This window comes from Falco punctatus (assembly GCF_963210335.1).
Source record: "Falco punctatus genome assembly, chromosome: 1".
Classification (NCBI taxonomy): domain Eukaryota; kingdom Metazoa; phylum Chordata; class Aves; order Falconiformes; family Falconidae; genus Falco; species Falco punctatus.
In genome coordinates, this window is record NC_137580.1 from 107,059,427 (window position 1) to 107,075,059 (window position 15,633).

Sequence of the window (15,633 nt, forward strand, 5' to 3'; positions counted from 1 at the left end):
ACGGGATAAGTCAAGGGTGCAAGCAGGCAGGGTAAGTGCGTTTTCTGTGAATGGGGCTCCACCCTGTCACCAGGTCGTGATTTATGGTATTTTCACGTCCTGTGGTTTCAAGACTGCTTCCGAGCAGCAGTCAGAGGAGCAGTGCTTGGCATTAAGAATAACCCCAGATACTTATTAGAAGCCTATCACAGAAAATCCATTTACATAACTTGTACTCAGTTAAAAAAAACAAAACAAAACTAAAGAGCATTAGTTTTTTGCTACTTTATCACTGCAAATACATATCAAGGATTGTCTTTGATTGGAAAAATAAAACCCCATACATCCAAGGTCAAGCATGGATAACCAAGATGTAGGACTTCCCTACTGACACTCTACATCTCTTCTATAGTCTTCCCACCTATGGCCACACTTCATCTTTAATTATTTGATACCGGTTCACCTGGTGTAACTGAGCTTGATCTCTTTCTCAGCCTACTGCCTACATTTTTTGGGGGGGTTCTTTCTTTGGTTTGGATTTTTTTGAGATTAAATTTTTTCCTCCAATAGAGATAAATTGACATCTGGGTGTTAGCTCCTAACCTAGGAGAAAAGTCAAGGAAACATTCAACATGCATCATGCCATTTGACAGATAACACACTGTAAAGCATTCATGCTTACATAGTCTTGTTAGGAACCAAGCAATACTTTTATTATGTTCAGCCTCGGAAGGAAAGCTAACAATTAACTTAGTACCACATTTATTTTTAGATAGTACTGCAAGAGTGCACATCACCTTACAAACACAGAAAAGATGACACAGGCCTGCCCCAAGGAGCTTACAATTCAACTCTGACAAACAGTACAAAAAAAATGGTGAACAGGAGGTGGGAGAGGCTAATGCTAGCACATTAAAGGGGAGGGGGCTTTCTGAAAGGGATTGTCTCAATAAAATGTGACAGACAGGCATAAGGAAGTGACAAGCAGCAGTTGAAAGGATGACAACATGGAGCACAGTGACAGGCTGAGCAGCACAGGTAGAAAAAACAAGGACCTGTAGGGTTTATAATTAACATGTAAGAATGCATCTACATAACACATCATTGTTTCAGCTATTCCAGAGAAGATACATTGTGAAATAGAAGTCAGAGGTGGTTTTTTTATTATTTATTTAATAAAAACCCAGTCCCTTCCCATCAGGAATCCTGTCATACTAGTTTCCATTATGGATACTTCACAGTTCTAAACTGAGAAGTAGGGAATACCGAAAGCTCTGCAGCTACAGAAGACAAAGTGGTGGTGGGGTGTGTGTGTGGGGGGGGGTAACACCACCTGTAGTTTTAAAGATTTCATTATTTTTACCCTACAGTATCTGGTTTGTATTTTGTGGCACATTTTCCAAATTCATCAGCCTTTCAAGAGGGAAATCTACTTTAAAACATTTCAGTGATTTACTGACTTACTTAAACACTCATCTTGCAGTTTTCCTTTGTAGATGGAACATGAAGAGACCAGACTCCGTTATGGGAGTTGAACATTTAAATCACTATAGCAGTATTGCAGTTAAGTTGGAGTCTCAGCAAGATGTGCTTTTTTTTTTTTTTCAGACATCTGTGTCCAGTTTCTTCTCAAGGATCCAGATGCTCTGACAGTAACTGAATAAAACTGTAATTGCCCCATTAAGCAAAACAGCAGATTTTCTCTGCTACTCTTGACAGTATCATTGCATTAGTGCTATAAAGACTGTGACAATGGGGCTTAGGTAGATAGATCAGTGAAAGAAAAAAGCTGTCAGCTCCCTTCCCCACTTTGTTAGTTGGGTGGGTTTTTTTAGGGTGGGGGGTAGTTAGTTTGTTTTTTAAATACAGATGCATATTAAATGCATGTGAGACTGCAGAAGCCAGGAGCAGTGTTTCCAGAAGGTGCAATCACCTTTACAGAGCAACACCTTGAGGGCTCCTACAAACAGCAAGTACTCACAGATCATGTTTCTGCTTCATTACATCCAGTTGAGGATGCTTCTGTGGAGAAGAGGTCTTTCCCATGACCACCCTCCTCACACTTCTCATGTGGATGGAGTTAAGGGAGTACGAGTGGCATAAAACCACCACAAATAATATTTAGGAATTATGAAAGCAGTTAAACACATTGACCTATATTTGAGTTATACAGGTAAATGCATTATTGATTTAAATGGATGCAACTCTAGTTTTTGGTAGCCCATTAATTTTTTCCACAAGGTGGCTCATGCACATAGAAAAGTGCATCAGGACCTCCCCCCCCCCCCCCCCAGTCCTGCATCACTTGGCTAGAAAGCAACGCTGTTTCCACTCCAAAATGTAAGTAATCCACAACTACATTTCTGTAAGCATCAAAGAATGAGGCAAACTGCCTGTGAACAATCACATGTAACAGGACCATCCCAACAGTGTTTGTTTCTGTACCGTTCAAGACAACATTTAGCAGAAGCTGAAGCCTGAATACTGTCCTCTGAGGGGCTCACCCTGCAGGAGATGCAGCATTTCAGAAATTATGCCACAATCAGTAGAGTATTTGCACATCTTGCATGGAGATACATTTTTTTTTGACAGATTTGAGATGCTTTTAAAATTAGCTTGGCTCACAACTGTCAGAGTATACTAAAACCCACTAGATCAGACCAGTGTTTCACCTAGCCCAGCATGTATCTTCATCTTTGACCAATTCTTAAGAGACAGAGCACACAGAAAAGTAATCTTTCCTTGGCATAACTCTTATTACAGCAACTTAAAATCTCCCTGAGTTAGTGGATGCATCAGATCATTGTTTAACCAGCCTCTTTAAAAAAAAAAAAGAAACCACACATTTATACTTCTGTTCCCCACTACATTCTGCAGCAATGAATTTCACAGTTTGACTTTGCACTGCATGAGAAAGCACTCCTATTTGTCTGTTCAACCACAAATTACTAAAACTTCATTGTCTACCCACTAGTCCTGGTGACAGCCAGAGACACGCTTTACTCTCGATCTGCAAACCCAGCCTGAAACTGTGACTCAAATGCATGAGCTCTATCTATTTAGCCGCACATGCTTCAAAGGCAGCAACATCTCCACTGCGACTTTGTTAAGATATGCCACTGTATTCCACCATTTTGCAAAGACATTTATATCAGGAATTCAAGCAATATAAGAATGGAAGCCATCACATTCAATGTTCCGAAACTGAGGTGGAAGTAATGCTGCGTTAGCACACTGACACCCTCCAACAGCTGTGTCTATTTTAAGACACAGAGTCTGAGGACTGTGGCTCAGACATTCACCTGTCTGAGTTCTTACTAAAAAAAAAAAAAAAAAGATACTTAATCTGTCATTGTCATGTCACAAATATCTCAGAGCAAAAGTAGGCATCTTTTTCTCAAAATATTTAGAAGTGTATTAATATGAAATGCAGAAACCTGCAAAAAGCCCTCTGGAAATCTAGGCAAGCTGTACAACTGCTGGTGGATCTCTGAACATGTACATACTTGAGACAATGCCAGGTGAACAGGAAAATGAATCTGAATTCTGTCTCCATTATTGCTCAACACAAAAGAAAGAAAAGCTGGAAAGGCTGCTAAATCATCACCAAAGCTGGAGACCAAGAAAGATCAAAAGTTTCTAGAAAAGTGAAGTGTTGACAGCAGGCAATAAGGCTGTCTTGGAACAGACACATTTAATAAAGGCAACACATTAAAAAAGGTTCCACAAACGTGTAAAATACTCAAGTGGCAAGTCATTTTGAAGAGTGACTGAAGACTAAAAGGTACCATGGAGTGGAGTAGCATCTGAATTGCCCGCAGGAGGCTGGCTGGAGGCAGTGACTCGAGATGGCGCTGCTGTCCCACAAAGCTGCCTCGTCATCCCGTGCTGGCAAGGCCACCAGCTAGGGACTCTGCAGCAGGGCTTCCAGCAGTCCTGCCGAGGCTCTCTGTGCAAGGTCACCAGACTTGCTCTTTAGGAACGGTGGAGGCCTGGCTGGGCTGAGCATCTGCATGCTTGAAACCACCAGTAATGGAGTTAACACCCAGTTTCCAGGCAGTTTCTCAAAGGAAGGTCCGAGTGCACTGTTGTTTCTAAGCCCCAGCTTAGAGCTAACAGAGCAGTGATGGAGTCTTGTACTTTTCTGACCAGACAAAGAAGTTGAATGACTTACCCCCTGCCAGGATTTGCAGTAATGCAGGAGTTAGCAGTTCAGAAAGCACTGCCACTACACATCTTCATAACTGTTTTATTTCTGCCCCCAATCTTCCTGCAGCCACTAGCCCAGTGAGTACGCTGCTGCATGCCTGCTGATGTTCACCCTCAGTGCTACAGTCCTGCTCCAAACAGGTCCAAATGATGCAGTGATTAACTTTAGTCACAAGGCTACAGAGACTGAGCTACCAACCTCAACAAGAAGGTTAAGGGCAGAAAAGTCAGCTTTAGACAGGACTTAGGAAAACCCCTATAAAAATAAGCAGGTTAAAAATTCCCTTTGTATTCCTTCCATGGTGAACAGGCCTGGGACACCTTTAGCCACATGTATTGCTCTAGAAGTCAGTTTGACCATACAATCAATCACCACATACTCTGTCCAGACAGAGCATCAACATTGTAGAAGGCTCTTAATACAGCCAAACCGGCAGCTTTTTGGTCAGTCACAATAACCTGGTGTTCAGCAGTTTGGGGGCTATTATCAGAACAATGTAAATAAGCTATGGCTAGAGGAAGAATCACATCACCACATCACCCTGCCATACGTCCACAGGAGTCAGTTACCAGACACAAAGGAGTGTTCCGCACTCTTGATTCCTTTCAACAGCAAGTCAGCTCATAACATGTGAACACCAAGGTATCTGGAGCCCCAGAACTCAGCTTCAAGAAGCTTTTCCACTGTACTAAATACACGCTGCTGCTCTCCTCCCAGGGTCATGTTGGAGGGAAGAAGAGGCAAAAGGCAACAAGTCTCAAAGCACTTCATTGGTAAATGAGATCCAATTCCTATCTCAAAGGTTCCGGGACTGCGGACAGTTTAAAACATGTACAGGTGGTTTGTAGGCCAGGAAGAAGAGGAATTCCAGGCCTCTGAAGGCTTGGTCTTAGACCAAGCAGTCCACTAGGCTCTTCATTTCAGCGTGGAAGGCAGATCCATTGCGTCACAGTCTGTGTCATTTGCAGTAATAAAAGGTTTGGGAGCTGTCAGTGCTAGCAGCCAACACATAGCAATACACTGAAGCTGTGCTCATACATGTAGGAATAAAACCCCCTTCCCTGCCTCAGAAACAGTCTGGGGTATGTCTGGATAGACAGTAGAAACACTGGGTCCAGCTACATATCAAGCAGAAAGACCATTATGAAGCCTCAGGGAGGGAGGAGAGTGCAGCTTGCATCTGAGACAGTGTCAGCCAAGGTTGGGGGAAGAGGGGGAGAAAAGAGACTTCAGTGCATTACATTTGCAAACTCAAATTACAGTCTTTCTTCCCTCTTCCCCCATCCCTCTGCTCCTCCTCTCCCTAGTTTCCTATGCAGAGACTCTGCCTCTGGAGGGTGTGATCAGGGGATAATTTAAGACACAGTATCTGTGTGGCCTTTATAAAACAGAGAAGTGTCCCTTGTTCTGGCGTAAGGAGTGGGAAGTCTCCTCCTGCCATGTATCTGAGGAAAGCTCAGTCATGATGTCCAGCCCTCACTCCAGTGAAGAGCAAAGACTGGCAGAGCCAGGGGAGAAAGAGCCTGGCTTACACCACAGGTAGAACCCACGGATATGGTAGGAACCTGTACAAGGGAGGTTGTACTCGAAGCACCAGTTTAAACAAAGGCTTCTTCATTGGGAGTGCCGTTGATTTTGAGGAAAAGTTTGGCATCATCCATCTTCTGCTTTTTTTCTCTCTCCAGCCTGCGTCTGTAGCAGACCAGGTAGATTGGAAGGCAGAAACCCAACAAGCTCACACCAAGCAAGCCAACATTCACCTGCAGGAAGAAAGGCAAAACAAAGTTAGGCAGGCTAGGAAGACAGTCATGCAGGCCAAAGTGTCAATACCCAGCCTACATCACTCAGCTGCAGGCAAACCAGGGGACGCCCTGCTCAGTGTATTGGCAACAACTTCCACTGTATTTATATTCACACTCCTGTGCCCAAAGCACCACGTGTATAAGCTAAATGCCACAAGGGTTTGTTGCTCAGGATCATGGCTGCTGGAGTCTTGTTCCACAGAGCAGGCAGGGCTGTTTAAACTGCAGTTCTTTTACACCAAGTTTGCCAACTGAAGAGCAACAGGCTGCTGAGGTGGGCACATGCAGCCTAGAGGCCAGGACTCTCCCCTAGACCACCCATGTCATTTTATTAAGTTGCCCTCATCAAGACACTACATTAGCCCTGCCCTCAATAGCCACTTGGCTTTTTGGACATTAGCATCAGTAACCCAAAATTTACTGGTTAATTGGAGCTAATACTCAGATCTCTTGAGCTACATCTACTGCATTTTGAGGTCCACATGGATTCACTCACTTTTACCTGACAGATTTTGACTTGCCACAGTTAGTAGAAAGCACTTCTTCAGCCTTCTCCCTTCCTCCCTTTCCATACACTAGTGTAAAAGTTAATGGCCTTCCCTCCCAGAGGTTCATTATTCACACAGTGAAGGGTCTCCAGGACAGCACCAAGGTAACAGCAGACCAAGGGACATGTAGAATTCTGGCTGTTTTTAAACCTTGTCCATGCGCAGGAGTCCTTTTGTTTTCAAAGAGGCCAGCCAAAATCATCTTAACCACCAAGCTTTCATATTGAATTTGAGAAGAACTTGCCCAGAGAGGGTCTCCTTCCAAAGGTCCCGTCAATGCCATAAAAAGAGGCTGCTGCAGAAGGGCAAAAAGGGCGCTGATCAGCGACTGCAACCCTGTCAAGCTGCCAAACTGAGTAGAGGGGTATCTGTCAACAGAGAACACAACAGCATTATTACATGTCACCTTGACTGTTCACATCACCCAGATCTGATTACATTCCCAGTTGACTAACGCAACAGAGCACAGTCCCAAGACAGGCATAACGTGAAGAACTTCTCCCTCCTGGACTTACATATAAATACTTCATTAAATAAAGTATTTAGCTATAGCTAATGGTCTGCACAGTGGTCTCTGGAGCAGAATGCAGCTGGTGGGTGACACAGCTGGAGCCTTCCTCTCCAGACTGTTCTCCTCCTGAGCTCTCAAACTTAAGTAGTATCAGATCCAGCACTTGTTTTGCAGCTGTACCATAGGCAGGCGGAAGTGCTTATACAACTACTGTTCCTACTGCAAAGGGAGAAGAGTGTTGATATTTACAAGTTAAAAGCAGGGCCTCTTTACCCATGACACCATTTGCTGCTCGGCAGTCATTTTCATCTTGTCATAACAATTTGCTCCCTTTATAAGTGAGTGAAACCTGCACAACAGGTTAGCATGTGTTTTCCTTTTCAGAGGACATGTTTGATCCTATGTCAAGCTAAACACTACTGTTGATTGGTAAGTGCTGAGTATCAGATACCACTAATGGAAAAATAAGTTTCAGAAACAGTTTAACATCCTTCTCTTTCCACAACTAAACAGGGTCTAAAAAGGGTCAAGGTTAAACTAAGCTTGGAAAGAAAGTGGATCAAAACCTTCAAGTAGTCAAAGAAGTCACACTCCAGGATCTCTCTCCAGGAAGTTCAAGACAGTTGCAATGGGCAAAAAGGATTAGTTTACAAGCAAGCTGGTAAGTATAGCAACAGGCACTCACCTTGCCCAAGACAAAAATCTTTTGCTTCTAGCTGCCAGGGAACCAAAAGTTCATGAATTTTGAAGTAGAGTCTTAGATGGGTTTTCTAGTCTGGATTCCCCAGACACTGGGACCAAAACCTTCAACAGAAGGAGTCTGTGGAGTCTCCATCCATGAACATTCAAAACCCAAGTGGACACAGTCCTGGGTGACCTGCTCTAGCTGACCCTGCTTGAGCATGAGGGTTGGACTAGATTGTCTCAAGAGGTCCCTTCTCACCTCAGTGATTCTGTGGTTCTCTGAAAGATAACAGCTTCTTTCAGTTCCTCTGTCCAACAGCTCAGGACAGAGAGGCAGATCTGTTTTCAAAACCAAACCTCATTGCTTAATAAGGAATAAAGTATTTAGATTCAGCTATTGATAATTTTGGTAAGTTGGAAACAGGATGGATGATCTGTCCTGGGAAAGGGAGCTAGCATCACTAATGGTATCTTGAGCAATGCTTTACTAATGTAATGTCAGAGCAGACCAGTAGCAATGTATTCAATTATGTTAATGTTTTACCTGTACACATGCACATAGCTACTCATTATAAGACAAAAAAGCCTTGAGTTTTTACTATATAACCTTAGTGTCAACGACGTAGTCTCACATGAGGCCCATATATAGCTGGGCCTGTCTCACTGCAGTAGCTATGTCAAAGCGGTTAGCTATTTGTAAACAAGGAAAGCATCAGCTAGGACTTTGGTCTAGCTACTGTCATCCAGTGGTGACTGAGGAAACAAGTTGCATCATTTTTCCCCTCTGACCATGAAGACTTCACTTCCTGATCTCTCTCTCACCTGGACAGCTTACCATCCTAAACCAGTTTATCTGGCCAGCCACATATTAATAGGTAAGCAGAAACTTACACAGCTGCATAGAGACCTCCCACAGCCGAGTGGATGAACCCTCTCACGATTGTGTGCAAAATGAAGGAAAGAATCTAGAAAGAAGCAGAAAAACATCACATCCTAGATACCACGAGGCATGCCAGACCCCAACATACCACCAGTTCTAAAACTGTTCTCCTTTCTAGTACACAAAGATGGGCTTGATGAACCCAGAATCAAAACCTGAAATATCAGCACAAGGGAAGAAATTTGTACTCAAGTCTAAAAGCACTGCTTTTCCTTACTTTGAAAAGGCTTACATGTAGTGCCCTCTGAGCACAAGGCCTATCTCATTTGTAGACGGTACCACTGCAAGGACATGTCCCCAGCAACCTGTGGCCACAGTCACAATGCTTTTCATTGCAATTGTGGCCAGTTTAGTTTTCTACAAGCTATTGCAGACAACATGCAAGTATGAGAAAACTGTATCTGTTTGCTTATGTCATCAAGGCATGTTTAAGTATACCATAAAATCACTTATCTCCTCTGCCAAAAACAGATGGTGCCACAAAATAAATATTCTAACAGGTTTATAATCCCACAAGTACCATTGGGCATAGCAATTGATGCAGAAATAACCTGCTGTATATATCAGTGTCATACTTCTTACAGCCAATTTTCTGACCATCAGCAGCTTAAATCAAGCCCAGGTTAAACACATAGGCAGGGCTGAGAGGAAAGTATCTCAGCAGGAAAGTACGTGTTGTTACACAGCTCAGCTGCAGAAGCTTCCAAGTGTGAATAAACTGTGGATCAATTCCGAGATTTAACTATAGCTGCTTCTTTAGGTTCTCTCAAGAGATGTAAACTGCATGGTATTATTTGTTTCAACCTTAAGACTTCCCAAAGCAGTACAGAAGTCTCCCAGCAGTGCCAGAAAACCCTCCTGCAGCTGGTTCTGCTGGCTCGCAGGATCTCCCGGCTCTGTCCTGCCTGTCATTTTGCCAGCACCCACGCTGCCAGCCCCTCCAGCACACCCATCCATTTGGCCTATTCACCTGCAACGGTAGGTTAGGAATAAGACAGGTGATTCCGAATCCAACCAGCAGGACATTTGTGAATACAAAGGCATTGGTGGCATTGGTGATTTTCTGGATCTGACGATCACGTGTTTTCTTTTTCTTGTCACTTCTGGAAGGATAGCAAAACCTATGTTACAAAAAGCACTTTCAGCAGCTACTGGAACTCACAGCAAGATTCTCCACATATCATATCAACTCTATCTAAACCAGTTTGGCTAAAGGTCTGCCTAAGGAGGTGGTGGGATCTCCATCAGTGGAAGCTGAGGAACATCTGGGCAATTATTTTGGTGCTGTTACTCTTACTGTTAGGCTAGAGGGGAAGTCTGAGCCTCCCCTGCTACAATTTAAGTTTGCTCTTCTTGACTGATCTTAGTGGACATGGAAGATAGTTAGGTCCTTTCCTCTGCAATTATCAAGTCTTCCTTCAGGCTTTCTTTTCTATACTGAAGAACCAATATTCTTTTCAGTCTTTCATCACAAAACACATTATGCAGAGCAGAGGGGGCCTGCTACATGGCTGCATGTCCCGTGTGGCGCACACTACGCACTGCTCAGCGTTGCTGTCCTCATTCTCTTCTGAGCTATCATCGCATTCTTTCAGTCGCCAGTCCATGATGTACCCAATCACAGGCGCTGTCAGCAAGCACAGCAGTTGTAATACCCCAAAAATGGAAGTGTAGAGAGCCACTGCAGGGGAGAAAAAAATTAAAAAGGTCAGTCTAAGCGATACTGTAGCAGCAATGAGAAGAAACTGTTCCTCCCCATTGATCTCCTCTCTCAGGAGCCCAGAGCCCATGTGCTCACAGGCTAACAGGCAGGGCTGAAGGAGCTGGGAGACACCAAAGCATCACTGCATCATTTAGCCTCCCAGAGGCATGGCATTAGAGTGGATATACTGAGTATACTTGCTTCAACCATTCTCATCCTGCACTAATATTCTCTGAGCAGCATCAGCCCAACAGCAGGTCGGGCTCCAGAAATGGGACCCAGTAATTGCTTAGTGCCAGTGAGGCTTATTTATTCTGGCTAGGACCAACAGGGAAAGTTCTACAAGCACTATATCCTGCACAGCCAACCCTGCCTTAGACATCTCCTCTCCTGCCTTGCTGGAAGCTGCAGCTACATCTTCTCCAGCTGGGAAGGTCCAGCAAGGACAAGCCAGACTGGGAAGCGAGGACTAACCTATTTCGTGCTGAATAGCCAAGCTCAGAGGTAGGCGGAGGGCACATTACCAGGCAAAACCCACAGCATCTGAGAGCAATTATTAGAAGCTTAAACAGTGAAAATTCTCCCATGATGGGAGAAGCATCTACATGGAAAGCTGATGGCAGCAGACTCAGAAGAAACTGTCCCCTCCTGTTACTGACTGAACAGTTCCCCCACCCTGCAATGCTTCTTCTACTTCCTCTCTGCAGCCCACGTGATAGATCTGTAGACATCACACAGAAGGGCTGGTGAGTCATGGTGTACCACAGCTCTGAAGTAAGGATATAATTCTGAAACTGCCCATATCAGCACAGAATGCTTAAGAGTTACAGCACTGTAAGCAAAACTACTAAAAAGAATTTTAGTTTCTCCCTCCCAACACACTTCTAGATCTAGCCAAAGTAGTACAGCAAGTATTTAAATCAAAATCAACTTGATAATGGGAAGAAGTTTCCAACAAGCCTTTCTCTCCTATACAGTTGTAGTAAACCCCAGAAGCAGGGCTGCTCTGCTGTGCCCAGACATGGCACCTGATGATACTTTCCTGGCTCCAGTTGCTGGCAAGGAAGCCAAGAGAAATGTACATGTTCAACCTCCAAACTCACATTCATGCCCCCATTACCTCCCAAAGGCAAGCCCTGAAGTGGCACCACATCTCACCTCGTTATAGCAACTGCTGTGGCCAAAAGACAGGTGGCATCACCCTCTACAAACACCCCTGGAGCTGATTTGCTGTTGTCTGATTATTTTTTAATAGAGGATAAGCAGCAAGCCATGCTGTCATGTTTTGCCTCTTCATGCTATTCTGAACACTTAATCTTGGGCTCTAAACAGCAAGAGCAGAAGCCAATTTGAAGCAGGGAATGAAATTTATGGGGTCAGCAAGAGAAGAGAAGAGAAGGAGACACTGCAGCTGCTACAAAACAGGGCCTCCCCATTTTTTTGATCATCTTAAACATTCTTTCCCGAAGAGGGGGAAAAAAAAAAAGCAAATACCAGCAGAAGTAGAAGCCTGGATAAAGCAAACAAAGGATGTGCACACGGGCACAAACCTTCACACCACCTGTTCTACATGTCTTTCTCTCAAAACTATCCCGAGCAAGCACCTCACACAGCTGAGTTTTCCAGCCTACCCTGATTCTACTTAAGGTCTTCAAGTATTACCAGATGTGAAAGCAAGATGACAGTTTAGAACTTGAAATTGGACTGCATCTTTCATAAACACATCAGGTCTACTCTCTCCTGCCATCCTACAATACAATTAGTCATTTACAGAGCCACTGAACTCCTTAGCCTGTCCATCTTTTGGGGTTTTTCAGAAGATAAGTAGCCACAGGCTGACTGCTCTTTCCACCTATAGTTCTCATGACAGATCAAAGTCACCATAATCCGCACAGGAAGCGGGACTTTCAAGGACACAGTGCCTCACTGCAACTCTAAGACTTTGCTACTTATCTGAATTATTTTTCCCCACATCTCTCTCTCCTGTTCCGCTCCCAGGAATATTTAAGTTTTCCTTGACCATAACATTTGCAGGATTGACTCAATCTCCTTCCCTTGCCAAGTGCTCCTGAAAGCAATTTCAGGTGGAAGGAGCTCTCTAAACAAATCGTGTTCAGGTAAAGTAGAACAACGAGGAATCCAAGGGAGCAGCATCCCATCCCCTCCTGATTGACACAGATTGTATTTCTAGAGAGCTGCACACATCCTGGAATGGCTCTTGCAGCCTGACACTGCTGCGACTAGACAATATCACTGTTTTGCTGATGCCATGGAAACACCAAGACAGCAGACTGCACTTCGAGCCCAGGCTACATTCAGGGGGAGGAGGGGAAAATGAGAAGAAATCTTAAAGGTGGCATAGAAAAAAAAATATCGTGCAATACACCCAAGGGGCACCATTCCTTTTTTAACATGGAGCTTGATCTAAACAGAATTGGCAGCATATATAGTTAGTATTAATTCTGAAGTACCAAGGAGGGGAGAGGAAAAAATGAAAGAGAAATACCTAGAGCAAGACAGGGTAAAAATAAAAAAGTGAAAGAGTTACAAGGTAAGCAGAAAACTAAGCAGTGCTGGGAAAGGTAGGCAGCGTGAAGTTTGTCCTGTTTACTGTTTAATGTCTAAATTGGCTCTTGAGCCAGGAGATAAAGAACTGAATGCTGCAGGCTGTCAAAGGATCAAGAAACAAAGCAATTCAGGGAATGCCAGGGCACTTGGAGTTTCCCGAGTTTCCTTCCCTCCCCCAGAGCTCACTCCTGTTTTCAGAGGAGTGCCTCTTGATTTATCAGCTTCATGCAATCCAGATTTAACAAGTTCAAACTGGATCTTACTACAAAGGACAAAAAAAAAAAAAAAAAAAAAGAAAGGCTAAGTCTTGTTTTGCAATCCTGGGTATTTTCAACAACAGTAAACTGATGTACTCTTTCCTGTTTGCTTCATGTACTGAATCAGAGCTATAAATACTGACGAGTCCAGCGTAGCAAGCACCCCTGAGCCTCCACAGCATACACCAAGCTGCACAAAACAGCTATGACTTCACTTTTCCCACCCCCAGCTGCTGGGTTGAGATACCTAGTCCAACCATTAGTCATGACAATCAGTTGCTCTGTATTTTGTGCTTGCTTAGGATAAGCAAAGCAAATACCTGATGAAATAGGTTTTCCAGTTAAAAAAAATTATCATAGTTCATCCTGAGAGGCTACTTTCAACAACCCATCTGAGGAAATAACACAGAATAATACTTAACAGACACAGGGCTAAAATTAGCTTGACATTCAAGTATCTACCTCACTGCCCCTTGTCTTGGGCTAGTTCCAGCCCTCCACTAGACCCTACTAGCAGCTGTCACTGCACTCTGACACCACGAATTGCCATATACTGTATATCTGCTGAGTAATCAGACTTGCTGGCCTCTTGCAAGGACCAAGCCTGGGTCAGGTCCCAGTTTCAAGGAAGTAGATAAAAGTCTTCAGGTTACCCTACCTTGATCTTCATCTCCAGACAGAAACTCAAGGATGGTATTCATGGCTCCCATGTAGAAGATGAGCCGCAGCTGAGTGACACACATTGTGATAAGGCTGAGCAACAAGATAGGACTGAAGACACTCTTCATGAAGGAGGGAGAAGCTGCAGAAGGAATAATAGTCTCTCAAAAAGGCAACATACCTTCGTAAACATGTACAATTTCAGAAGAGGCTTTCACCTCTGGGTTAGCAGGTCTCCTAGCTAGTCATTCCAATACTGCGTGCCAGTGGCAGCTCCAAGGAACTCACAGTTAGCAGCTACCTGGTGCCTTACAAACTTCCATAATAAACAGCTATAGATGCTTGGAGTCTGGCTACCAGTAACTGGGGCAAGGGAGCAGGAAGGACAACTCACCTAATTCTGTGGCTTGGAGCAAAAGGAAGCTTCAAGCCATTTGCTTTTGCTGTAACCCCAAGTAAGGAAGGCTTGGTCATGGTGACACCCATGAGACCCAAGAGACAGCAGAGACCAACTGCACTGTCCTTCTGCAGCCAGACCAGTTACCCATGCTGTTGTCCCCACCACTGGCATATTTAGACAAGCATACAAGGACAGGATCCCTTATATAACTGAACATGTATTTAAATAATGGTGTCTGGCACATGGTCCTGGCAACACATGGATCACTTATTGTTATCTCTTATAAACAGATCTGAAGCAGAGCAGAGAGGCAGACAGACTTGTGCCAGCACAAGCAACCCTGGGGCGCTCATGGAACCACACCTGTGTTGTCAGGCTGGCACTTCACTTCTAGGTCCACTGTAGACAGGCAGAGTTTGTTGTTTTCTTGCAAGGCTGTTGGCTCCTTGGGGCCCTTCATGGAGCTCCCCACACTGAGACGGCGCCCCACAGTTGTTACTTGCTTGTAAAACTGTTTCCCAGTGATTTTGTGGTCAAATCCCAGCCAGCTGAACTTTATTTTCACCCTGTTGGGTAGTAAAGAGCATGAGAGCTGCAACACAGGGCGAGGAATCAGAGGCAGCAAAGTTGCAGGAGTTGGAAAGGCTATGTGTAGATTTCAAGCACTAGTTCCCATCTACAAACCCACAAATCATCTGGTTCCAGAGCACAGAGATACTTCCCCCAGGCCAATAGAAATACTTATGACTACTGACAAATCATTTTTCCTTTGTAATTCCTCTGCTTTGGAAAGTTCCACTTTCCACAGATATTGAGCAGTCAAGACATAATGCTAATGGCAGACATAAATCATCATCCTAAGAAGAAGTGGCAGCAATAAACAACATGCAAGGGAGTTCCCTCTCCACTCCTCTAAATTAGTCATGCCAGCACTTTCTAGAGGATTAAGAATGGGATTAGCTCTCAAGGCAGTCTAGAGGACACTTACGAATAGTCCATGTCTTCTGGTCCTGGGAAAGGCTCCAGTGGCCAGTTGAAGAAACAGTTGAGGAAAACTAGTCCTGCACAGCTTGCCCAGACAAGCAGAATAAGGATGAAGGAAACCCCAAAGTCATATATAACCTGGAAATCACAAGGGAATATGGTTTTGACTATAAGAGCAGAAAGATACTTAAACATTCTTTGAACAAGGTCCGAGAGACAACTGTGGGAAAGAACAACATGCTACATCTAAAATTAGTTTTAACTCAAGTAGTAACAAAAACACAGTTGTGTGACATGCAGGCTTAGAAAGTGATGTATATGCATCTTTACATATCTTTTAACAGCAGCTATAACAACAGGACTTCCAAGCTGCAATAGCATGCAGCTG

At 44.0% G+C, this 15,633-nt stretch overlaps 1 protein-coding gene across 1 annotated transcript in view; it reads right to left on the reverse strand.

Moving 5' to 3' along the window:
* Nucleotides 1–724: 724 nt before the first annotated feature.
* Nucleotides 725–15,633, reverse strand: part of SLC43A2 (solute carrier family 43 member 2) — a 33,640-nt gene continuing 18,731 nt past the window's right edge. The window contains exons 7-14 of the mRNA XM_080374098.1: nt 15,250–15,383; nt 14,625–14,827; nt 13,860–14,003; nt 10,217–10,355; nt 9,645–9,777; nt 8,626–8,699; nt 6,784–6,907; nt 725–5,949 (exon numbers count right to left, since the gene is read on the reverse strand). Of these exons, the coding sequence (XP_080230224.1) occupies nt 5,788–5,949; nt 6,784–6,907; nt 8,626–8,699; nt 9,645–9,777; nt 10,217–10,355; nt 13,860–14,003; nt 14,625–14,827; nt 15,250–15,383 (1,113 nt within the window). The 3' untranslated portion in view covers nt 725–5,787. The remainder of the gene's footprint in view (nt 5,950–6,783; nt 6,908–8,625; nt 8,700–9,644; nt 9,778–10,216; nt 10,356–13,859; nt 14,004–14,624; nt 14,828–15,249; nt 15,384–15,633) is intronic.